Genomic DNA, 27,193 nt, shown 5'->3' on the forward strand with positions numbered 1-27,193 from the left:
GAAGCAGGATGGGCAGGGGACTGAGAAGAAATTGAAAGCTTGAGGTGACAGGAAGCTATGGAGGAAGGCTGATGTGGTAATTCAGCAGCCAAACCCTCATTCTGCTATGATTTTCAGCAACAGACATTCACTGGCTATGTCACAAACCCCTGGTGGTCTCGGTTTATTGCTGAAATAGCCAACTGGCTCTTAATTACAGTATTTGCACACATGTTGAAATAAAGCACTAACACAGAAAGATGATTTGCAGGTTAAAATTCCCAAACCACAACTCTAATTTCCATGATCCTTGCCTGTGCATTTTATAGTCCATCAAGGAAGGATCAAGTCTGATTTGTTTAGATTCTATTAACTCAGGTTGTGGAAATTGACAAAACCAAGCAGGCTTTGAGTTCTGGCTTGTAGGTTTGGTTTAGGGGCAAGCTCAGTTACTGACCTTATCATAATTCCTTGTATTCAGAAAATAACAAATAAATATCTACTTCATTGGTTCGGTGTAAGCCTGAAAAGTTGCTGGTTTCTTTAATAGAATAAGAGAATAAGTTTAGGATGTATAAAATCTCATGCTAGAGGGGAGAAAGTCAACAATTTAACATAATTGCCCATTGTTTAAAGGTTGTAGGGGAGAGGCGGAGAGATAAGTAATAAAGGTTTTCACTTTCTCCTGGCTCCCAAGATAATAGGTATGGAAGTGTTTTTGAAAAAGTAAAAGCACTCACAAATGTCAGGCTTTGTGATTATTGTCATTTTTAGTAATCAGTAGTGAGGGCTGGAATGGTTTAAATATGCCATTTGCCTTCTAACCAAGGTAGTTGAGAATGAACCTGATTTTTATGGAAATAGATCCTAGGCAATCAGATTCACATTGCTCATTGAATGGGTAGTTGTGATAAATTGCTGTCTGCAATATTATCACAAGTGGTGACCCTGACAGCAGAGATTTGTGACAGCATTAGCTGTGTGACCTTCTCAAAGTCACCACCATCTCTGGGTCTCACTTTCTCTATGAAATGACGGTATATTCAAAAGTCAATTGTCATGTTTGAGAGGATGGAATGCAATAAAGTCGTGCCATTCTCAAGCCATTTTAGTAATACAGTTAAACCTCACTGATTTGCACTAACAGAGGGAACAATTGTTTGAACAAGAAAGTCCTGAATTACAAAATAAGTTTGGAGAATGACAGTTTTATTACTTTAAGATTATTCTGTAATTCAAACATACTATAAAACATTGCTTTACTGGAGGTCTTCATGAGAGCTACTTTAGCAGATAGGCTTGTAATGAATATGATTATATCTAATAAATGCTTCCAACATTTGAAAAAGGTTTGTTCTCTTAAGGAAAAATGCAACTGACAATCTAGTTTAAACTCATTTGCTTAACAAATCTCTCTTGGCCCTGTCCCTGATGAAGTTAGACGGTAGACAGGGCCCTGTTCAGTTTATCACAAATTAGAATTTTGAAGGCTTCAAATTATTGAAGTTTCACTGCCTTTTCTACCTTCTTCTCCACTGATTTGTTTTTGGCATCCCCAGTAAATAGTGGTAAAACAGATTCAAGTTCATCTCTTGTCCCTTCTCTTGCTCACTCTTGGAAAACAGCAGGTAGCAAGAAGGAAGAAGATAAAGACAAGTTCCTTGGCAATCCAGAAATGGAATAAACAATTCGTTGGATATGCAGCACTGGCCATACTATTATCCATCAAAAGGTTGGTTGGAGGAACGACCAAAAAATAAATATGATTTGAAGGATGCCTGGTGGATTAGCACTATGGTCAAAGATGTTGGAAATATTTACCATCTACTGATATATTTTTCTACTGACATTTCAAAAACTGGAAATTGTGGGCTACCAATAAAATTACTTGATAACTGCAGCCATATCAGCTGAGGAAAAAATAAAAGCTTGATTGCTGGTTGTAATTAGCTGCAAATAGCTGGTCTAAAGTTTTAGGGGTCTTCATGATACCCAAACATCTGGGTGAAAAGTAAAATTTCAGCCAAATACGTGCAGATTTTTGTTTGTTTATGTAACATCGAGTGTCTGGTTGTTTGAAAACTTCTGTGTACTTGACATCGTGTGGATGTTTTAGAGTCATCTTGATATAGTCCATGTCTCCTTTTTAACCATGCTGTGAGTGATGAATTCGTGAGAGCAATATTTCCAAGGATCTCTGTGGCCTGCTAATAACATGAAAAAAGGCCAGGAAGAAGGTGCTAAATACTTAGGCATCAGGTTAGCCACTGCAAAATTCAAATGAGCCAGAAGCTCAGCTAAACTGTCAATGTCAACAGTTCACACTGGTGGGAAAGGAAGTTAGTGCTCTTTGACACATAGTAAAACCTTGATTAATTGGAATCCATAGGGACGAATAGAATTTTCAATAAGAATATTCATTTGTTTCATCCTTGGCTAATATTTTTTTTTCTCAAAATGCTTGTATCCACTTTCTTGCCTCAGGGAAGCAGACTCTAATGTCTGAGGGTCAATCCAGATGGAGAGGAGATATAGGAGACAGGGTTGAACGTGACCTAACCACAGGTCACCTCTTGGCAAGTGATTAAAAGTTATCAATTTCTTGCAGTCTTCTTTTTTTTAGTACTATTGCTGCTTTCTCATCAATGTGGAATACTCAAGGGGGGCAATTCAGTTTGGGGTACTGGTTACATGAGTTCGGGTTAATCAAGGTTTTACAATAAAAGACCTCGTCAATGCCTGGTAAGATTATGTGCTGAAGAGAGTTGTTTTAAAATTTATTTCTTTGAAACTGCTCTGTATCAGTGCTCCCAAACCCATGTGATAGTGCACACTGGCAAACTAACTTCTCCATCAGGATCCTGAGGAATGGAGAGGGAAAGAGAAGCACAGGTGTAACCATTGTCTCTGAAGGTGAACAGTTTTGGCTTGCCTGTCTGTTGGCCTGTGGTTGGGAAACACTGTTCTTCACCTTAAGATGCCCACGGTATCTTGGTTGTACAAGAGCCGATCTTACATGCTTCACCATAATTCTCATGCCCTTTGGGCCATGAAGGAGGCTGTTTTCAGGTCCTCTCCTGTACTTACCCAGTACGTCTTTCCATCACTTGGTGCTGTGTCTTCGGAGCTTGTCGCTATTTCTTGTTGCTTGGGTGAAGGCCACTCATTCTTTCTGGCCCCGAAGAACATTAAGGAGCCAAAGGAATGCCAAGCAAGATGGGTTTTCTCATGATGGCAGCCTGGATAACAATTAGACCTACCTGAACCAAGAACATGGCTAAGAAGAAGCCAAATCAGGGATTCATACACACAGAATATCATGGTTAGGCGACGCACTTGTTTAAATACACAAAATATCTTTGCAGTCTATATATGGGTGGCCTGTTGAAGAAAGACCCCACTTAACTTGAAACCGAGCTCATTCTTTGGCTTTCAAGTTAAGTGGGGTCAGCTTAAATAGGCCGCCACATATAGAGAACAACATCTCATCATTCATACAGGTAATTGAATAAGCCAAGTCTAATCAAACAACCAGCCAACCTCTGTGAGAAACCATCAAGCCCTCGGGCTGAAAAAAGGCTGTCACCTGACTTTTCAGTAGATAGTTTCGATTTCTCACACCACTCAAAGGAGGCAGGCGGGGACAGTCTGAAGGAAAGCCTTGAGCTCTTGAAACCCTAGTGCATCAAGACCCACACCATGGCCTTCATAAGGCAACCAGGTGTGTGAGGGGAGGGAGGGAGTGTAGATGGGGAGCCTCTGTCTGGGAGTTTAAGAAGGGACCCAAGTTAGATCAAAAATGTGGGCAGCGCCCTGAAGTCTTTCTCATTCCCAAAGCTGCCAGGCAGGGGAATAACCTGGTCATTCCACTTTATGTGTGAGTTCTGTGCTCTCTCCTCAATAATAAGATAACAGTCTTGCCGATTACTCGTCACTAAGGGTACCCGGTTGTGGTGACATTGAGGCTGACCTTGGAGTCACCGCCCCCGCTGCCGCACTCTCCTTTGTCGTACCACCATTTGTTTTTCAATTTGTCCAAGAGGCCTTGCTCATTCAGTTTTAATACTGCCAGGTTAACAGCATTTCTTGAAACGATAAAACATAACTTGTAAGAAAATGCACAAATGCTTAGGAAATCGTTAACGTATAAAAAGGAGCACAAGAGGACAAATTGGCTAAATTTCACAGAACGTGGAGCTATAAAAATGTCTGTACAGCAAATACAGGGTTAAATATTGGAAGGTGGCATGGAGGATAACATTTGCTCAAAACTGAAGTGTGCGGGATGGGGAAATTGTCTTTGAGGAAAAAAGTAACAAGAACACCACATCCATGCAATTAACATTCGTCACATATGGCACCATAACTTGGCTTTTACCATTTAAATTGAAAAAGCCGTTGAACTGTAAAATTAAAACAGCAACAAACAGTCAGAGAGGACAACACAGAGAGAGAACATTAAAAAAATGGATGCATTAAATAGATGAAACCATAATTTACCGTCTTATTTAACTCCATGGAATATTGTAGATTTTAAACTTTTAAAAGTTACCTCAAAATCCACAAGAAAGAAAATGACAACAAAATGCATCAGGGTAGGTGGAATACTATAACAACACGGATATTGTTATATTATTCCACCCACCTTAATGCTGAGCCTTTAGGGGTTGCCACACCATAGCCTTTGGAATCCAGATTTCCACCAACTTTCATCGTATCACATGGTTTTCTCTGCTCAATGTACTCATTCATGGTTGACTCCAGCAGGAAGGCAAACTTTCCCTTGGACTTCCGCACCCGGGCCACTCCATCTGCTGTCGTTTTGGTAAACACAGATGGCTCTGCTGATTTCATGTAAGACCACATTTTCTCATAGACAGCAATTTTGGACCTCTGTAACAGAGATAAGCATTCTCAGAGCTGCCAGATATTAATGCAGTGGTGTTCAAACATCTTTGATTGCGGTCTGCAGTAAGGAAAGTGCGTTATAATGTAACTCGGGGGACACATTTGTCCACATGTAAACTTGGTTCCAAAATGGATTTTTCAAAAAAACACACTCATCCTTGCTATGTGTGGGACTCTCTGATATTCTCTATTCTAGTCTAATTCACTTAAAAAAAAATGCTGCTCTGGACCCACTAAATTGATTTCATGACTCCACTAATGGAATGCAATCTAGTTGGAAAAACACTCTCTTGGTTCAATCTTCCTCCCAATGCTGAAATCTTCCCTTCGCTGTCTCTCTATGTGATTATCCTTTACCTGCCTGAAAAAAGAGGCCATTGGAAAGGAGTGTAAAACCATTGTGCTAGCTCACTCCAGCACGTGACATGAATTATTGTAAGAAAGTGCTTCTTTATTCTGAGCTGAAATTTCTCTCTACTTCCCACACTTTAGGACTATTTGCTAGAGCTAGGCAAAGCAATTTTATTCTTCCTTCTACACGATGTTCCTTCACATAGTGTAAGCCTGTTATTACTTTCCCTCTTCATTTCTTCATCAGGCTAAACTCCACTAATATCTAATACTATTTCTAGAACTCTCATAATTTTTGTCTTTCTCACATAGGGTTCTAGTCACAATGTCTCTCTTAGATTGAAGTTTCGAGAAATAAACATGGCACCTCAGATATGTGACAAAGATAGAATGTAAAGAAAATCTTTGCTTCTTATTATTAGAACATTATTTTCCACCAGTGCTGTGTGCAATGTACTAGTTTTTATCGATCCTTTCAACAAATATCTGTTGCACATCTGCTATATATAATGTACTCTACTGGGGCATGATGGATATGACATCGTGAACAAAGCCCCTCCTTCAACGCAGGTTGAGGCTAAACTAAAACTGTTAGTTCTTTCTTTCAAGACAAGTTTCCCTCCATTTTATCTTTTTTGAATTCTGAGTTGAATTCCATATAAATTATGGTGGTCCTTAGAAATGCTCTATAGTAGGCATTCTAGAGAATATAAGGGAAACATGTTCTCAAAGGCCCTGTGAATTCTGGTAGAGTTGGGAGCTGGGTCTTTAGGAGTGAAAACCTTGCAGAAATATTTTAAAGCAATATTTGACTAAAGGTGAGAGAACATAGCAGAAAATATAAACATGTGCCATGTTTCAAGTGTCCCTTTATGGGGTTTCCTGGTCCCTACTTCAGCCTTTCTAATTACTTATACTTCTCTGGACTTTGGCCAGAGTCCTTTCTTGAGGCCTCCTTGGAGTTATTCAAAATAATCAAAGGGGCCTGGAACTCCCAAAGCTTCGACATATAAATTAAACTGTTTAGGACTATCGGACCTCATTGAGACCCTCTGAGTCACTGAAACTATTCACTGAGATGGGAACATTCTTGGTTTGTATAAAGAAAGATCTGTAAACAAACACACAGAACTCAAAAAAGCCACTATGGCTGAAGCTAAATAAGCAAATAGAAGAGTGGGAAGAAATGAACTCCTGAGGATGATCAGAGGCTAGAAATTGTGGCACCCTGTATGTCATGATAAAAAATTTGGATTTATCCTACACGTGATAGGAAACTGTTGAAGGATTTTTGAGGAGAGGTGTGGTAAGATCTGGTCTAAATTTTGAAAGCATTATGCTAATTTTTGCATGGAGAAGAGATTATAAGATAGGCCATTGTGCATGCAACTAGCCTAGATTGATTAGGAAACTATCCTAATAGTCCAGAGGAGAGATGGCTGTGAGTGTGGACTAGTTGGGAACAATGGAAATGAAGAGAAGAGGTTGGATTCAAGATATTTTAGGTAAGTCAGCAAACAAGATGTGCTGATGGGTATTTCCACCTCCTGCTCCTGTAGGTCCTTTCAGATTACACATTTCCGAACCAAATGTATTGTCTTCCTTGTAAAGCGCAGGTCTCCTAAATTCTATCCACAAACCATTTAACATCCAAACTAGAATGTCTGGTTTTTACTCTTTCCTCAGTCTATCATGATGTCATGCTTATTCTAACATTGATATGCTTGTAGAATCTGGTCTCTTGTCTTTCATTCTCATTACCATTGCCTTCACTCAGATTCCCATCATTTTTTTTTGTCTGGAATACATTACCTCCCCACTTATTCTTTCTCTTCAGTTTACGCTTCAGTGATACTTCTAAAATGTAAAGCTGATCAAGTTACTTCATTCTTTAAAATTTTCTGATAGTTCCTTAATATTTACAGGAACAAAATCCAACTCTATGATATTCAAGGGTCTTTGTGATCTTGAGGACACTCTCATATGATCCAGTCATACTGGACTACTACTCACTGTGACACATTTTCATGTCGTTTGCATTTAGTTACACTTTTGCTTCTGCCTAAATTACTCCTTTTCGTCCTACAAGATCCAGAGCAAACATCATGCTTTCTGTAAAATCTCCCTGACTCTCCTGATCCCACAGAAGTGCTTCCTCAGCTCCCCTTGCAAACCACTCTGCTCATACCTTTGCTACAGAGCTTACTATATTGCATTATGGCGAGCTGGCCCATGTTACTGTTTTTTAATGACAAAGTCCATCCATGTCTTCCTCATTTTGGCTGCCCTCTTGGCAGCCAGCACAATGCCTATAGGCATGGTAATGCCAAATTACTATGGTAGGACCTAATACATGGTAGGACCTCAAGATATATTTGTTTAATAACTAAAGCTTAGGCCTGATCAGGGTTACAATTAGATTGTTGGTCAAAGATTTCAAAGTTTGTTGAAAAATAGCTACCAACACTAGTTTCATAGTACTTTAGAAATCTAGAACTGAAGTTAGTCTAAAGGACATTGGTCTAATTCCCAGCTAAACCAATCAGGATATATGCTTTATAATGCACTTTTTTTTTACCCCTTATTCTGCCTCAGATAGCTACACCAATACCTCTCCCCTCTAGTAATCCAGGCTTTACAAGATTGAAATCTCATCCACTGATATTTACACTTATCCCATCTTACATGGTCCTTCTCTGACACATAATACAATTTCTAAGCATCATAGTGAAATACATTCTCAATAATTTTATTCAGTAGGAATTTAAAGACTTTATTCTTTAGTCACTTGACTAAAGAATTAAAAAAAATAATAACTCAGATGCACAGAAAGATTTTAAAAATAATGTATGAACACCCATGTACAGCCGCAAAGCCTAAGAAATAGAGCATTATGAAGTTAGCTGGAGCCTGCCTTTCTACGCCTCCATAATTGCACACCCCTGCCACTAGGCCAAAAGTAACTACTGCAAATGGTTCCCATCTGATGATGGCTCAATAATAATATTTTGACTTTGTAATTGTGTGAAAGCAATATGCATTCAGTAGAAACCATACTTGGATTTTTGAATTAGGGCATTCCATTTTTTAATTTTACTACAGTTTTCAATAAATCATATAAGATATTCATTACTTTATCATAAAATAGGCTTTGTGTTAGATGGTTTTCCCCAACTATAACTTAACATATATATTCTGAGCACTTTTGAGGTCGGTTAGGCTAAGCTATGATGTTTGGTAGGCTAGGTATATTAAATATATTTCTGACTGATGATACTTTTATTTTACTATTGGTTTTATTGGGGTGCAACCCATGGTAAGTTGAGGAGGATCTGTACACTAAACTTGGTCTTTATCATTCCCTTGCAACTCTTCATATTTTTATGAGAATAAAATATCTCCTTTACCATTTGCTGCATAGCATTTTAATCTATGGATATACCATACTGTATTTACCCAATTTCCTATTAAAGCAATTTTAGGTCAGCTCCAATTTTGGTGGGGGTCGGGGGCATTACAGACAACACTGTGGTGGGTGAGTATGTAGCTTTCCACATTTACAAAGATGCATTCTGTGTTTTCATCCTGGTTCAATCAAGCCTGAGTGAAAGGGGGAACGGGTTAGAAATCTGTATCTCTTACTCAACTTGCAAACGGGCCATTGCTTCCAAAGCTAAGTTTATAAGACACGGGCAAAGGGCACCCAAACTTTGTGCTCTATAATTTGGACTCACTTCATCAGTTACTTGAGCTCTTTGATTGCTGATATAGACTGAAAGATCTCCAAATATATCCCTGGTAAATGCCCATCATCCCTTTAGGTGATGATGCATTTCTAGGAGAATAAATGAAGTGAACGCTTTAAACAGGTGTGATGTACATGCAGCAGATATTAATAAATGCAGTCAATGCAAAGCTAGTTAGTGGCAGGAATGATCGGGTCAGGGTTGGTGCCTGAATTCCAAAGGAGGTTAGATGTGGGGGTGAGGGGTAGAGGAGGAAAGAAATGGTTCATGAGTGTGAAAAATTAGACTGAAACATTTATCTTACTAACTAGCATTTAAGTGATAGTATAACATTCAGACCCCAAAGAAGGGAAAAGAATCACTAGCATTTTTTTGTAGTCTGTCTGATTTTTTGCTGAAATACCGAAGACAATAAAAAGGATTGAATCTTAGCTCAATCATCTGGGAGAAATTAAAAAATTATGGACAGGATGTGTAATAGCAAGTTCATTTTTCTCCAACCTGCCACGATTCATTTATTTTATCTCACACAAAACACCATCTTGTACCTAAGAAGGAATAAACAGTGAATGGTTTATGCAGAGTGGCCATGAGAAATTCTTTTAGCAGAGCTAGATAATTAGCAAATGAAATCTAAGAGGAAAAATACATGAGTGGAGGAGGAGCAGATTAATCCAAAACAGTGGATAAAGCAGAGCTCTAGAATTCATGGATTCAACAGTCACTGTTCCAAGTATTTGTGTTAAATCATGAAGGGCTATGGTATGGAGATCTTTGCCTTTTTGTTGAGGGGAGAATTTGAGTCTTGGCTGCCACAAGCAAGCAAGTGCACTTAGTCCACTATTCAGACCTTGTATCTCTTGGCAATCACACTGGACATTCCTCATTCCTGTGCAGACGTTCGCTTTCTAGTGATAAAAGTACTTCTCTGTAAGTCCAGGCAAGTCCAAGGTAACCGTACAGTGCAGTGGTTGAGAGTATAGAATCACACTGCTGAGTCAAAAATCCCACTTGCTAGGTACATAACATCTAAGCCCTGTGTGTCTCAATTTCCTTATCTGTAAAATGGGATGATTTTTTGAAAAGTGCCTATTTCAAAGATTTCTTGGGGGAAATTATGAGTTAATGCATGGATCTCAATTAGATCAGTGCGTGTCACACAGGAAGTCCTGGAAAAATTATGTATTTTTACGGTACACAAAACATCATTTGTTTTAGTGGCAGAATTTAATAGCATTATAAACTACTTCAGTTCTATATTTTACAGAAGCATTACTTCACTCTATGGAGAAAACTGTATGCTCAAATGTTTTTACATATATGGATCTCCACATATGTCCCTGATAAATGGCCAGATCTCCATCAACCAAAACAATATTGTTTGACTTGACTTTTGAAAAATTTTGTTGGTGGAGGAAAAATGGACGAGATGACAAATTCTCCTTTTAAATCTGTTTCATATTTTCGTTGCGATTCATACATTAAAGTCCTCATTAACTAGAACATGGATACTGGGGAGACTGGTAAATAAAATTGCTTCACTGAAAGTTAAATTAGAACATCTACTTGGGGGCCTCCCCTGGTGGCACGGTGGTTGAGCGCTGGGCTGTGAAGCTGCCTGCAGCCTCTGCAGTGCCGGTTCCATCCCTGGCTGCTGGCGAGGGTCCCACATGGCACAACAGACCTCTCCTGCCGCGCCCACTGCTCCCCTCAGCAGTGTATTTCATCAGTCTGCCTGTGCTGTTCCCTGCTCTGGCTCTGGTGAATTCTCTCACCCTCCTGCGCTTCTGACTGTGCCCAGTGCTTGTATAAATAAATAAATCTTAAAAAAAAAAAAGGGCCTCCCCGGTGGCGCAGCGGTTGAGCTCTGGGTTGTGAAGCTGCCTGCAGCCTCTGCAGCGCTGGTTCTATCCCCGGCCGCAGGCGAGGGTCCCATATGGCTCGCAGACCTCTCCTGCCGCCTGCTGCTCCCCTCAGCAGTGTACCTCGTCAGTCTGCCTGTCCTGCTCCCCGCTCTGGCTCTGGTGAATTCTCTCACCCTCCCGCGCTTCTGACTGTACCCAGTGCTTGTATAAATAAATAAATAAATCTTTAAAAAAAATCTACTTGGTCAATGGACCATCCAGTTGGAATCAGTAGGACACTGTACTTCTCGGGATAGTACAGTATCTTACTAGATGAGTATAGTACATAGTATGCCTACTATCTTTATAGAAGTATATGTACCATACTTTCAGAGGCAGAAGGGACCTCAGAGGCCATCTGACTCAACTTCTCACCTACGGCAGCCATGGCTCCTCTCTTCCAGCACCACTCGTAGTGAGGGCCTCCCTAGCTCACTCCATGAAGGGACAGTTCAAGGTGTCTATTTTTGCTCGGCTCACATCCTTCATGAGAGCCTCTCTGCCCTCCAGTCTTCCTTCCACCTTCTGCTTGAATTGGGCAGTCTCCTCTCGGCTTCCACTTCCCCATTGTCATCAGGACTGTTTACGTGGCTTTGCAGCGGTCATCCTCAGAGGAATCTGAGCTCCCTGAGAGTTATGTCTTTTTTTTTTGTCCCTGCATCCCTGGCTTCTAGCATGATGCCTGGCATGGAGGAAACTCTCACTGTGTATCTGTGCCATGGAGCACCCACGGGTCCCAGTTGTGCCCTCTCTGGGGACATAGGATAAAATATCCTCTTTCCCAAAGATGTGCAGCCTGAAGGCTGCCACCACCATGCCACCTGTTAATTGTCGTTTGTCAGGATCACAAGACAGTGATGGTTGGATTTTATTAAACTTTATATTCTCATAAGCATTTTTGGTTGTCAAGGTGATTTTACACAAACCATCTCATTTACTTATCTAGTTATTTTCACTGAGGTAATGTTGATTGACAACACTATATGTTTCAGGGATATAGGTTCACATCTCTACCGATATATGTTCCTCCACTGTGCCTGTTGCCAAACCCTAATAATCCTCCATCGTAGTCCATTGGGCCCCCTTCCCACTTTGTGCTCACCTCCCTTTCTCCTCTGGTGGCCTCAGTTCTACAGTGAGCTCTCTAGGGTTTGTTTTCTCATTTAAACTTCCCAGCAACCCTGTAAGGTCGGAGCAGCAGGTATCAGGTGTTTACCACTTAATCCTCAGCATCTGGAACAGTGTCTGATACCCAGAAATGCTCAGTAAATATTTGTTGAATGAAAGAATGAACCCCCATTTTATAGATGAGGAATTGATGTTGAAAGGGTCAGTTCAGTGGCAATGCCAAGAGGTGCCATAGTGGGCTTTAGTCTGACACTCATTTCCCTCGACTCACCACTAACAAGTATGGGAAATACTGTGTGTTTGTGGTGCAAACATAGCTTCCAGATAAATCTCAACCACAATGCCACCTTGAATGGCCTCTAGTATAGAAATTCGGAGACAGTCCTGACTCAATAACTTGTCCCTGGTCACATTGCTAAGGAAGAACAGAGCTGAGACCCCAGCTACACCTGCTGAATTTGAGGCTGCTGAGAGTTTTCCTCTGCAACACCAACTTTTCAGCTTGAAATCTGACAGTATCCTTTTGGTGAAAAACAGCAACTCACCTTCAAAACAATTTCAAGCCTTTTTTTTTTAATTGGGGTAAGTTATATACTACTCCAATCCCTTCCCACTAAGGCACTGGAATAAGTGCGTATTCTTGTCAGGCTGTAACCCTGCTACAGGCTTCTAGTGTCCACACTTCACCAAGCAAAGGAATCAGAACAATTTGGGGAAGAAGGAGAGCATATGTGGCTTGCCAGATGCAACCGACACACGGTTTTCTTCCATCTCTGCTTTGAAGAAATCAGTATTTCTGATGAGGTTCGTTTGGAAAAAGAATCATTGAATTTTACAATCTTTCCCCCTAAAGTGAATGGTTTCCACTTTGACTTGGAGCAAGGCACACATGAAATGATTTCCTTTCGAAAGCATGACAACTGCAATTTCCTTGTCTTTCCTTCACTTAGGTTTGCATATTTCTAAACTTTCGGACAAGTACCGCTTGTCAGTTTCCTTTGGCTTCAGACAATCAGCCACTGCTCTGTGAATGAGTCTGCACTAGTAAAGGCAGAGGGGAGAAGGGGAAAGAAATGCTGGTTTCTATTCTTAGTCTTTCTATTGGTGAGTTATGATCCTGGCTCAGTTATTTTGGGGCTAGGCTTTGAGATAACTTGAGTGAAGCTGGAGGTCACCTTTTGCCTAGACATCAAGTTTTGCTCTCAGACGTCAAGTACTCATTCTAAACGCCTTTGCCTAGTATTTTTCACACTGTGCTCTAAAGCCCAAGGTCAGGTTTCCTTCCCCTCAAGGAGTGCTATTTTTAGAAATCTCCTCACTAAGGGTGTGGGTGACACCCCAGATAAGTTTCCAGTGGTCTTTCTAGTTTGCCTCTCTGCCATGAAAAGTCAGATTATTATTCTGATTTTTATTCTGCCTCTCTTGTCAAGTCAGATTAAGAATATCCCAGTGGGTTGAAAGTAGCACTAGAGGACACATGACTTTGAATGGCAGAAGCAACAAACTCTTGGAGAAAATGATTCCAAGGCCCTATTGTGCTACTCTGGAGGAGTAGATGGAAGGACATAGTATCTTCTACTCCTGTGGCTCTCATTCAATGATTTTGCCTCCCGGGAGACATCTGGAAATATTTGGAGACTTTTTTTTTTTAATTTCATCGCTTGGGGAGAGGAGTGATGTTGGTATCTAATGGCTAGAAGCCAGGGACGCTACTAAACACCCTACATTACACAGAATATGCCTGAAACTGACAATTATGTGACTTGAAATGTCAGTACCACCAAAGTGGAGAAAAACCTGCTCTATGAGCTTTGATGGAGTCATCAGTAAGTGAGCAAAACAATAATAACATGTAACTGAGTTTGTACTTTGTTCCAGGCTTTGTTTTAGGTGTTTTACATGTGTTAGCTCATGTAATACAACTCTCTGTAATACACTATATTATCGACCTATTTTAAGGTGTAAAATAGAGGCACAGAGAAGGTAAGATACTAGCCCAAGGCCATGTAGCTGTAAGTACTGAAGGGGAATTACCCACCAGGCTGCACAGTCTCCTCAATACAGCACACTACTCTGGTAGGCCAAGGGGTGGCTATAAATCATATGCTAGGGCTTGGCCTAGTGACTTGATGGTGCTTATGCTTTAGCCTAACTTCGAGGGGTGCAGGTATTTTTTATTCCTTCCCTGAAATGTGGGATTAGATACCAAGATGTCTTGCCTTTAACCCACATGAAAGCTCACTTTTTAACCAGAAGTCAACAAATTATTTTTTTCTTTTTATCTTGAAAATAAAAATTGGCCTACCAGGGCTGTTACCAAGAAGGTGGGAACAACTTGTATTATTTCTGATACTCCTCATTTTTCACTCCCCCCACCTCTGGACAGTACCACTTGTTTCCCATTTGCCTTAAATAAGCAACAAGGTACCACGCCCCCCCACACCCCGGGAAAGAATTGGAAACGATACTAGTGGAGTGGGAAGCAGCCGAAAGTGCGATCCCATTGCAGGAGAATTGGATTTCAGGAAAGATCAAAACAGAGCTAAAGGAATGATAACCTTCACCTGAGGCTGGGACAAGTGGCCAGAAACCAAGGGCGCCTGGAACACAGGTTTGTCCCAGGCTGGTGGAAGAAAGGCCTGCCTGGGAGCCGAGAACCTGCACCTGCCACCAGGGCCACCACCTCCAAGGGTGCAGAGAGCCATCAGCAAACAAAACTGACCACTAAGGCATCTAAGAGGATCCAGGGAGCAGAGCAGGCGATGCCAGAGCCAGCCCCTGGGACTGCTGGAGGGCAAAAGAAAAATGAGGAACTCGGTGAAAGGCACAGGGGAGGCTCCTAGAACTGAAAGCATGTGGCCTAACTTTCAGAAGCAAAGATGAAGACATAGAGTTCTAGGAGCTGAGGATATGTGAGGAAGAAGCTAGAGCCCAGACCCATCTGAACTTCAACCTCAGGTTAAGACCCATTACAACTAACAAGATACTCGTTCCTCTCCAAGACTCGTATTTCAGTTCGTGGTGCCACATGTCGCCTCTGTGTGCCCCGGAAACCGTGGTGGATGAGGTGTGCATGCGTATTAACAAGCTGACTTCCCTAACTATATACCCTCACTTTTAGTTTGCAGAATCTATATCCAGGAAGAAGTGACTACAGAGAAAGCATGCCTGTTACACCCCTGCATTAATACCTAGAGCGTTTGAAACCTCAAACTCTCTCACTCCTTAGCAATGCCTTGTCCCTAGACCTGCCATCACTATTAAACGTTCCAGGGCATTTCCTGCAGCTTGCTAGAGTTTTATGTTTCAATAAAATTTCATCTCCAGTAACCTACAGTCTATCACCCTGACCAATCGGATTTCACTTTCCAACTATTTTATTTTCTATGACTAAAACATTTAAAGGAGAAGTTCAATACTCTTGGTATTTTTAAATCAATTAGCTGTAATGTGAAGGCAAACCCTGGCAGTGGAGAGCCAAACAAATGAGAAAAAAAGGAGAAAAACCTATCCTGGAAAATTGTATGCTCAAATATTTTTTGCATATATGGATCTCCAAATATATCCCTGGTAAATGCCCATGATCGGCCATCAACAAAAACAATATTGTTTGACGTGAATTTTGAAAAATTTTGTTGGTGGTTTCTTGCAGGTCCTTAGAGCAAGAATTATTTTCATACTAAGGGGGAAAAAGCAATGAAAAAGAAAAACCCCAATTTGCTCAAGGATATCTAGAAGAGTCCCAATTCCTTCTCTCTCTCTCTCTCTCTCTCTCTCTCTCTCTCTCTTTTTTGAGAATTAGAACTAGAAGTAATCTGAAAAGTTCTTTTAAAGCCCCCTCATCTGTCCTCTACCTGTAGGTAACATATACCTGGGCAACTGCTGATCACCACTGTGATTCTGATTTAATGGGCCAAAATGGGGCCAATACATTTGAAAAAGCTTTCCAGGTGATCGTAACAGTCCATCGGAGTTCAGAACAATCACTGAAGAGTCTGCTCCAGCACAAACAAGTTGCTAGTTCTTGTAAATACTGACAATGAGGAGGCCACCATTTAGTAAGGAATGGCACTTCACATTTTACGTAATGTCGGGCCTCCTGCTTGTCCGCATGCGATCCCATCCTCGTCGCCATGTGTGAGGCCTCGGCTACAAGCTGCCCGGTTCTCAATGGCGGCAGACTAGGAAGCGGGTTACAAAGCCCATATGTGGGACCAGGAACAAGTCTTTTTTTTTAAGATTTATTTTATTTATACAAGCACTGGGTACAGTCAGAAGCGCGGGAGGGTGAGAGAATTCACCAGAGCCAGAGCGGGGAGCAGAGCAGGCAGAAGGACCGAAGTACACTGCTGAGGGGAGCAGCGGGCGGCAGGAGAGGTCTGCGCGCCATGTGGGACCCTCCTCTGGTGGCCGGGGAGCAGCCGGGGATCGAACCGGCGCTGCAGAGGCTGCGGGCAGCTTTGCAGCCCTGCGCTCAACCGCTGCGCCACCAGGGAGGCCCAGGAACAAGTCTTTATTATGTGGCAACAGGAGATACACAGGTAGCAAAAGTGTCAGCGTGTACCAGTGGCAGCCCACCTGGGCTCTGGGCACAGCAGTGACCCTGTGAGTACCCAGTGAGGGGCCGCGAGCAGCACCCCCTGGAGGAGTCCCTTTAGTTTTTATATGATTTATGGACAAAGCCAGCATAGGGCCAAGATGAGGCCTCATCTGCAGAAGTTTGTTTTGTGCATGGGAACTATACATGAGGTTACCTATTATTTCCTGCTTTCCGCACAGGCGGACCACATCTCAAGGCTGCATGTCTCCTAGGCCTCCTATGCTGGAGATCATGGTGAAGAACAGTCTGAGAAACTGTGGGAACACTGTTTTCCCATGGGCCCTACACATATACTATTGAAAATCTGTAAAATGACCTTGTAAAACAAACATTATCCCAATTTTATTCATGAGGTTGAGACAGGAAGGGTCCTGGGACAAAAACAGGACAGGAGTCAAGAACAGGACTTTATTGTTCCCACAGGCTGGTAAGCAAGAGGTTAAACAAATCTGAGGATGCGAGGCTTGGACACCTGCTGCCATAAATTTCCTTGGCCTGTTGTGGTTTTTTTCCCTTCTATTTTTTCCCTGGCATGTCCATTCCTGAGCTATCTCTTTACAGCTTATCAGTTAGCTGTGGCAGAAGGGAGTTACAGACCCCGAGACCAGAGAGGTTCAAGCTGCAGCTGCAAGCTCACAGCCTCCATGTGTGGTTAACCACTGAGATGTTACCGCGCCCTGCATGACCACCAAGTACAGCTGATAGGTGCTCACAATTAGCAATAATAAATGGACCCCAATCAGACAAATGGACTTTAGCCAAGTCCACTCTCCTAGCTTCCGAGCCAATAAAGTTTAATTCCTTTACTCTCAAAACCCCAGTCCTAAAACCTATCGAGGCACCTAGCCCTGCCACCATGGAGAGTCTCTCATGCCTAAAGAGGTCTCCCTGGACTGTTCTTTCTTTGCTCTTGCTCATCATTAAATGCTGACGCCTTGCCTGTCCTCACTGGTGACTATGGAGTCCTCTTTTCAATCTTGACCAGAGGTACTTTTTTTTTTTTAAGATTTATTTATTTATGCATACAAGGGCTGGGGTACAGGCCAGAGGTGTGGGGGTGAGAGGATTCTACAGAGACAGAGTGGGGAACAGAACAGGCAGGCTGATTGAAATAAACTGCTGAGGGGAGCAGCGGGCAAGACAGGAGAGGTCTGCTGTATCATGTGGGCAGCTCTCTGGCTGTCTGGAGTTTGAACTCGTGCTGCAGAGGCTGTGGATAGCTTCACAGTGCTGTTCTTAACACCTGTGCCACCAGGGAGGCCCATTTACCAAGGTTCTCAAGAGCCTTTTCTGGGGCTTGGGAACAGTACCCCTTGGTCCAGCCCTCTGATCCCCAGGAGGTGGAGCAGTGGGCAGCTGCTGGCACACTCCCTGTTTACCTGCCTGAACTGCTGGAGGGTAGGATAGGACTGATGGGCCCTAGGCGTCCTCCTTTGTCTGGTGACAAGTTGATTCATGCTTATAGAAATTAATTTACAGGTTCAGGATGATAAAGCTGGTAAAATTTCTAGCCATGGCCTTTCTGAATGCCAAGCATGTTTCTGCATACCTAGCTGGCCTCTCCACTTGGATATTTCACAGGTATCTCCATGGCCAAAATACAACTCTTGATTCTCCCCTATCCCCACTGGCTACTCATTCTGTGCTCTCCTCAGAGAAAAGGCTGCTATCATCCATCTCATTCAGTTGCTCAGGCCAAAATCCTTCTAGTCATCCTTGATTTCTCTCTTTGGTTTCACAGTCCACACCATGTTAGTTCCATGTTTAAAATATATTCAGAAGCCAACCACTTCTTACCACCTTCACCCTAGACCAAGCCAGTCACTTCTCTCCTGAAATATTGTACTAGCTTCTTCAGGGCTCCTCAGCTTTTATTTATTTATTTTTATTTATTTATACGAGCACTGGGTACAGTCAGAAGTGGGAGGGTGAGAGAATTCGCCAGAGCCAGAGCAGGGAACAGAACAGGCAGACTGAGGAAATACACTGCTGAGGGGAGCAGCGGGCGCGGCAGGAGAGGTCTGTCGCGCCATGTGAGACCCTCGCCGGTGGCCGGGGATTGAATCGGTGCTGCAAAGGCTGTGGGCAGCTTTGCAGCCCAGTGCTCAACTGCTGCGCCACCAGGGAAGGCCCAGGGCTCCTCAGCTTTTACCCTTGCCTAGTATCCTGCATGATCCTTTAGCACATAATGGGTACCATGTCTTTCCTCCGCTCAAAGCCCTTGGAATGACTTCCTCTCAAACAGAATAAAATTCAAGTCCTTACCAGGGATTAGAAAGCCCAACACAACACACCCTGGTTTGTCTTCGCTGCCCCCCTCTCTCACCACTCTGTCTGTCTCTCACTTCACTCCAGCCACTCGGGCCTTTATCTTCAGGCACCAAGCACATCCCCATAGTAGCGCCCTTGCTCTGGTATTCACATCTGGAATGCATGTCCCACTACCCGCCCCCCTTATGTCTGCCTGGCCTGCCCCCTCACTTAACTCAAGTGTCTGGTGTAATGTCACCTCAGCCAAGAGGCCTTCCCTAATCGGCTGAGATAAAACAGCTCTCCTGATATTTTGTCTCCCAATTGGCTTGCTTTTTTAAATGTCACTTAACATCAACTTGAACATGTTTGTTATATACAGTATTTATTTAGTTGTTTGTTTTTGGTTTCATGCACTGCAATGAGAACAGCACTTTTTTGGTTTGAACACTTAGCGTGTCCTCAGTAAATATTAACTGAATGAATACATGAATGGGGTAGCTGAGATATAAACCCTGGTCATTTGACACCAAAGTATGTATTGTTAATTACATTGTCATCACTTGTCTCCTGTGCCTCTTTTCAAAGCTTAGAAAGGTAAAGCGATAATTCCAAGGTGGCATAGATGAACAGTGGCAGAATTAGTACCCAAGTCTAGGTCTGCTGACTTTTTCTGTTACTCCACACTGCCTCCCAGTGGAAAAATTGCTAGTGACTCCATTGACCAAGATGCCAGTGAAACAATTGAGATTTACTTCTTTGACCTGTCATTTTGATGATTTTATATAGTCTCAAACTTCCTTGGTTGAGTTTTGAAACTAGTACAAGTTTTGAAACTAGTACTAGGCCCTAAGTCCTACCATGACAGAGCATGGCTTCTGTCTGATATGGACAGTTTCCTTTACTTTCTCCCAAACTCCAATAACTACCTTTAAAACACAGAGCATTATATGTGATACAGTCAAGCATAGTACTTGACTGACATGTAGTAAGTACTCAATCAATTAGATTATGCCATCATGGCAAATGGGAGGGTAGCAAATATGTGTTCAACACCTTTGTCTGATTTGTTTTCTCAGGGAATCTGTGCCAGAGGATTACAGGAGGGAAAGGGAATCACGATAGGTACTGGGGAAGGCAGGCAAGATGGAGTGCCACCTTGGTAAGTCAGTGGCACATGGGGCATGCGCACATGATGGTGCCAGGTTAGGTACTGTCAGTGCCACTGAGGCAGAGACTACAATCAGTGCTACTTCACTAGATGCTTAGTGAATACCTTTTACGGCCAGGGCACTAAAATATTTGATTTCATTATATTCACATTTTATTTACCTTCTCATGTGGCTCTCAATTTTGAACAGTTGGGTTCAGATTTAAATCTTTTCCCTCTTACTGTGTTAGGAGCATTCTGGTATGTATTATTTCTAAAGGCGCTATGCTGATCAAAAAAAAAAAAAGTGACTGGCTGGGGTTTTGTCTGGCAAACATACTGACTGTGAAAACTGCAAGAAAATTGATTTTCTGCCATTAGCATGTCCTGGCACAAACTCTGCAGCATGGAAGCTCAAGTTGCAGAACCTTCTGGTGAATGTAGCACATGGGAGTGACTTCACTAAATGATAAGGATTCACTCATTTTAACCATTAAGGGACCAATACAAGGATCCCTATATGCAAAATGGCAGATAAAACAGTTGGAAGTGCTGTCCAACAGACCTTTCTGAAATATTCAATATCTGTGTTGTCTAGTATAGTAGCTTCCCAGCCACAGGAGTGTTGAGCACATTGAATGTGGCTAGTGCCACTGAGCAACTGAAATTTAAAATTAATTTTAATGAAATTCAAGTAGTCACATAAGCTACTGGGTGACATACTGCAGAGTGCAGGTCTATGGCTTAGCTAAAGTGGAAGGAAGGAGTTATATTAGTAGGCAGCAAAAGGGCACAGAGAACTCCTTGGCCTAGTTAACAATATTTTTGCTTGCCCTGATGATGGAAGTGATGTCTGCATCAAATGGAAATCCTGCCTGCAATAGTTGGAAGGGTTGGCTTAGCAGAGGTAAATGGGAGGTGGAGGGGTTAGACGCCTGCCCTACAGAGGGCTAGTCTGTGCCCCTGGAATAGCCTACCCAGCCAGTGTTTCTAGAAGGCCTCTCTAGGGCAAAATAACTTTTCTTTGAATTTATTCTAGTCATGTAAAATGGAAAATAAGTGAACTCCTGGGCCTAGGTATACTATGAAAGAATATTCTTGTTACTCCTATCTGGGAACCATACTTCTCTACATCAGAACAGACCATCATACAAAAAGATATTTGTGCCAAAAAATATGCTCCTAAATTTCCCCCAGCCTGATTTTTTTTCTTTCTGGATCTGTGAGTTGCTATTTTAAACAGTTTGGATCCCTTCTCTGATTCTCCTTTCTAAGGAAGAAATTTCAGCAGAGGTGGGCAGGCAGGTAACAACATTCATAATGTACCCCAGTTTAAAAAACCAAAATCTTGCCTGTATCAGCTCTGATGGATGGTTTGAAGAATTGAGTATAATCAAAATTGAAAGTGAGAATCTCCAGAGATGCTTCCTCTAGAAATTCCAAATAACTTTGTTAAATATGCATTCCCAATGCCTTTGCCTAGCATTTTCAAACTGTATTACCACCACATTACATTAAGGTTACAAGTGTAAATTTGCCTTTTCTAAGCTGCCAAAGAGAGGACGGGAGCAGCATTTCATAGGAAGGCAGGGCTGGGGGAGTTAGATGGGTTGCGTGCTAGGCCATTCATCCTGGTTCCTGCCATAGAGTGTGTCCAGGGACTTGCAGCAAACCATGCCAAACCACACACGACAATGAATGCTGCTGAATGGCAGGTTTGTAAGTAAAATTAAAAAAAAAAAAAAAACAAGAAGCAAAATCATGAGCTGAAGACTTTTTTTCAAAAAAGAATCATCTAGAAAACTCAGTTTTTGAACAGAAACAAAACCAAACCATGAAAATGCTCTAAAATAAATCTTATCAAGCCATTATTCTGAGTTGAGTTGAATTTCTAATAGACAGTTACCAGCTTTCCTCAGCAGAGATCATTAGTGAAGCTGTGGAAGGAAGCCGTGTTGAAGCCGAAAGGATTTAGAAGAGTGAAGGGAAACTGAAAGCAAGGGGAGGCATTTCCAGATTTCATGTATTTCTAGTACCTGTGAAACCTGCAGCCTGTGGGGTAATTTATTACCCATTGTGGGTTTGAAATGCATTTCCCTTAAGTCCTCATTTTTGTGGCAGCCTCTCATTACCAAAGATATACAGTAACCTGAAAAATAGGTCCTCTGTACTTCAAGCAAGACTGTTATTATCTGTTGCTATACCAGAAAAGTGGAGTAGGCACTAATACTTTAAAAAAAAGTGAGGTATTTTTCCTTTAAGACTCTTTAGCTCCCAGGGACTGTGGGACAGCTCACAGGTGCGGTGGTGGTGGAGTTTATGGGGACTACACCTGAGGGGAGAAATCAAATATTGTACAAAAATGAACAACAATGCAAGAAAATAAAAAAAGTTTACTAATAAAAAAAAAAGGACTCGCCAGCTTGCCTTTTGTTCTGTTTGTGATCAAACCAGGGCAGACTTTTTCCCATTAGAATGTTCACTGTCACTGTCCCCCACTTCCATCCTCACCAGTGTGCCACAGACAGTAAACTCAGCAAACAAAAGAATGCTTCTGCAGACCTCTATCTCTGTTTTCCAGAGCCCATTAGGATAATCTATGACGAACACTGATCTGATTCTTTCCATAATTAAATGACTTAACCCATCATTTTTTTCATTAGGACGACTTTCCCTTCACAGTCCTGCATGTAAAGACAACAGAATATTTAATTAAAAGCCCTCCTGGACAAACTTCTCTCTTGGAGGCTTGCTATCTCTACTTAGGCCTTGAAATTGCTTGTCAGTGTGCTAGAGAAGGCGGAAACACGTCCACCCTCCCTTCTCCATCTAATGGCAATCTGCATTTCTACTGATTTCTATCCAGGTCATTCATTATCCACTCACTAAAAAGTATATTATTAATGAGAAGCAGGTAGGAGTCATGCTGTCCTCCCCAGGTTTAAATGAATCTTAAAGATGATACAATCAAACGGATATGCAAAATAGGTCATTAATGCAACATTAAGGTTACAAATTTAAACACAAAATCAAGGAATGCAGAACTTTTTAAGTTTCTTATCATTTCAGTCTTGGCAACATGGGATGTTCCGAATATATAGCACTGTGTTAGGAAGACATGGGTGCAAAAGTGTTGGGAGATGCCAAGATTAGCTACCAGCCTTCTAGAATGATGTAACTATACCTATATAGATTGACTCAAGCTCAGTAAGTTTCCTAGCACCTTTGAACTTTCCTTTCGCTGGTTGGTACAGCACTGACTCAATAAGATTGTGCCTTCCATCTGGTAACAGATGATTTCCTAGAAAAATGCTGTGCTGTGAATTCGATTTGCTTTTGAAAATCAAATTTTATTTCTCTGACAATGCATGGGCTATTTTAGTTTATTTCTGAAAGTGCTCTTTTATGACAAACTTTTTAAAATGATCTGTGAACACCAAAATGCACTAAGGGATCTCTGTTTGCCAGGCAAGAATATGTTACTCATGTGAGTCATTACTATTTATTGTTTATATCAGATATTTTCTGATATATAGACTACTTAAGGTAGAGTCTAGCTGTTGTAAAGTCAAAGGTTTCAGAAGAAAAGGGAAGCTTTATTGGTAAACTGTTTTAACTAATCTTTGTTAATTACTGGAGTGACAGAAGGGCAAGACTTGCAATTGCCCACAAAGACAAAGAAGCCAGTACAAAATGATTCAAAGAGGCCCCTTGACACTATGGGTGCTGGGCTGCAGCTCCTAGGTGACACTCGCCACCAAGAGAGGTATCCATGATAACACCAAGGGATCCATTGAAATAGAGTGAAAACAAATTGGACACGAGCCTCAAAAAAACTGATCCCATCTCCATAAAAGGAGAACTCACTCTTCAGCAAGGGGTCCAGTAGACGGCTCCTCTTTGCAGTAATCTGGATCTACGCTTCTGTATGGGAGATGAAGACCAGCTAAGAAGCAAGTGCAAGTGCATCGGTTTGCCAATGCCCAGATTGCGCAGTAAGATAGGAAATGGAACAGGGCTCAGGAATAGGGAGTTGTGCAGAAGGACAGAGCTTCCCGCCCAAGGGCAGGAGTTTCCTCACTCCTGGTCTGCCTTTGCCTTCTGTGCCAGTTGAAAAATACATTCCTCTTCCTGATAGCATTTATGTTCTAATTTTCAGCTTCTCCTAGTGACAGGGTTCATATCTACACAGCTACAGCCTCTAGCTTGGAGGCATGAGGCCCCCTGAAGTCTCTGAAAAACAGTAACACTGTGAGAGTAGAGAGTGACGGGTAATGTAGGAGAGCGCTCTGGCGAGTGACCAAGGGTTCAAAGCTCGTTGCAATGTGTCATTTTGCCCCTTTTCATTTCTCTTGCCCATGGCTTCCAACCATATTTTAATACTTGACCTTCCCCATGGGAAAGGCAGCTTTTTTGTTTGTTGATCTACTGTTCTCTAGGCTGGGGGATTTTGAAGCTTGGGATTCCCTGAAGCCTTTGGAAAAACACCAATACAGCAGCCCTGACCACCTGCAGGTTCAATGGGGAAAAAAGTGGGTAGGGCTGGGAGGAAAGCTTGTTATATACTGGTGGGGATTTCAAGCTCCTGCTAATCTCTCTAAAGGTAGGGTTGTTCAGCCTCTGCTCTATCTTCTACTTTTATCCTACCTTTCCCGAAGACATTCCTCTACCCACAGCCTTTACCTAGGTCACACTGATTCAAAGTCTCCACTGATAATTAACACGTAGACCTGGTCACCTACAGGTCTCTATTTGGAATTTAGGAAGTTTGAATCATGGGGCTTGCTGAATGCTTCATAAAGACATTGATGGTTGCAACAGTTTTGGTCACCCAAGACCCACCCATGGCATCATATGGATCTTGGGAGAAAAACTTAGGTGAAAATTATAAATGTCTCAAAGTTTCTGGGCATTATCCCCCTGCAGTATCATTTCCCCTTCACTTTTTGTTTTCACAGACACTTGATGCTCCTCTTCTACAGTCAGATAGATGCCACCTTCTTGGGATCCCGTGCAGAGACTCACACTTGGGGTGCTCTAAGAATGCAGTTCCAGAGGGACCTCACATTGTAGCCCCAAAACATCATCTCCCCTTGGTCCCTGTTGATCAGAGTAAAATTCTTTCCTTCCCAGATAGGAACACGCAGAGGAGGAAGCTACAACTCAATCAGTCAGCTGTGATCACTTTCAAGACACTTCTTGCAACTAGAGCTATATCTACTCAGGCTACTCTGCCCTACAGGCCTAGCGCTCAGCCTCCTCTCTATATCCCTCACATAGGATTAATACAAAAAAAGAAAATCAAAATCATCAAAGCAGAAATTCTCTTACATATTGCATAGTTAAATGTTCCTCAAAGAGTGACTCTTAGTTACCTGCGTTGGAATCATTTGGGGTGCTAGTTTTAAAATGCAGATTATTGGAATGAATGGAATCAACATTTTGTGGGGGAAGGCACAAGTCTCAATAGTATGTATTTTAACATAGCTCCCCCAAGTGATTTTATATGCAACGAGTTTTGGAAAACACTGATCTAGTGTCATCATTTATCAGATTACTGAGTTCCCTATTCGACATCCCTGACAAGTGGCCATTAACCTAATCTTGAATCCCTTCGAAGATCAGCAGCTCATAACTGTGGAGACAGCCCATTCTATTTTTAGATTGCTCTATTAGAATGTTCCTTTTGCAGTGAGCTAAAATCTCTATCCCTGTAATATCCATTCTGTGATTTTTGTTCTGTCCCATCGGGCCCCACAGAACAAGTATAATTCATTTTTAAAATGTCTACTTTTCAACTATTTGAAGACAATCCTAATATATTCTACTGCTATATGTTTTCTTTAGGCTAAGTAGTCTCAATTCTTGTGATATGGGTGATAATCTTGTAAAATATCGTAGACCAGTCCCTATAGGTTAGCTCTTTGGGAATTCCAGATAGGGATGTTTTAAGACAAGAACAAAAATGAACTATGCGAAGCCGTGATTGTCCTTGATGTCACTTCTGACAATCTGGAGGTGTCCCTTACTTTTAACAACTTTTTGAATGTGATCTGAATTTCATGAATTTATCCAAGCCTCCTTGGATTCATTTACATTTCTTATCAATCACTGGCCACACTATTTTCCATTATCTTATTTATATAATTCATTGAAATCCCAGGCCAAGAAAATGGAGCAAAAGTGTTCTTTAGGATCTACCTGGTAGAACACTTTATTCCATGCTACTTTCATATGTAATAAATTTATTTTCTAATCACAATCACCCAAATTGTGTGTGTATGTGTGTGTGTGTGTGGTGTGTGCGCACATGTGTAAGTGTCCGTGTGTGGAAGGGGATAGGAGACAGACATTTGGAAATCAAACTTCCAGCTTCTGCACAAAGCAGCTTTATTTCGATTCTCTTTGTGACTACTCCATTTATACCACCACATTCAGGAAAGGGACTGTGTATAATGTCTAATAGAGTGGGCTTGTTTTTAAATATGAAAGGTTGGTTATGAAATCTTCTGTCATTTGCTATTATTTGCCAAAGCATGGATGGATTTTTCTTTTCAATATTGGTTCCTCAAACTCAATTTAAAAGAAAGCAAAGTATTCTTTGGAGAGTCCCTTTTTAATGAATCTCATCTTCACATGCAAAATGTGAATTATGAAATTAGAAACAAGACAGTGCTCAGGGCACCTTGGTCTCAAGCAGTGATTTCCAATTTATCCTTGGCAGTCTATATGTATTGATTTTTACTATGATACTATTGTTTCAAAGCAAAAAAATTTCTTAGAAACTGTTTAGTCCCTCCTAAATCCCCCCTCCAACACATATACATACACTGTTTTATGCAAACAAAACAAATCTCTAGTGTAAACCTTAGAAAGAGCTAACAATTCCTAAGTCAACTGTACTATTTAAATTCTCTTTCCCTCCAAATATATTTAAAATGCCATTTTCTTCATAAACCTTCCTGGTATGGCTCATTTGACTCGTTTATTGTCTGCATACTGGACTCAGGGTCTGGATGGGCCCTCCTATTCATTCCCAGAGTGTTTAGGACACGATTCTTTACCTAGTGGGTTGGAAAATCAATGCCACTGAATGAGACAAGAAACAATCTATGACCAAGATTAGAGATGCGAATGAAATAAAATCGAGAGCCACACAAATCAGGCTGAGTGCATA

The 27,193-nt window shown here is 41.7% G+C and overlaps 1 protein-coding gene across 5 annotated transcripts in view; it reads right to left on the reverse strand.

Annotated features, from left to right (window-relative positions):
* The window catches only part of GRIA3 (glutamate ionotropic receptor AMPA type subunit 3), a 262,555-nt gene that overhangs the window by 20,641 nt on the left and 214,721 nt on the right, over positions 1 to 27,193 (reverse strand). For 3 of the 5 annotated variants that reach the window (XM_054695576.1, XM_037511993.2, XM_037511992.2), the window contains one exon: positions 4,625 to 4,872. In XM_054695576.1, coding sequence (XP_054551551.1) covers positions 4,625 to 4,872 — 248 coding nt within the window. Of the gene's footprint in view, positions 1 to 3,949; positions 4,065 to 4,624; positions 4,873 to 27,193 lie in introns of all 5 variants that reach the window. The other 2 variants (XM_037511994.2, XM_037511996.2) reach the window with 1 other exon arrangement.

This window comes from Talpa occidentalis, unplaced genomic scaffold, assembly GCF_014898055.3.
Source record: "Talpa occidentalis isolate TD23 unplaced genomic scaffold, MPIMG_talOcc4v2.1 talOcc4.15, whole genome shotgun sequence".
Lineage (NCBI taxonomy): Eukaryota > Metazoa > Chordata > Mammalia > Eulipotyphla > Talpidae > Talpa > Talpa occidentalis.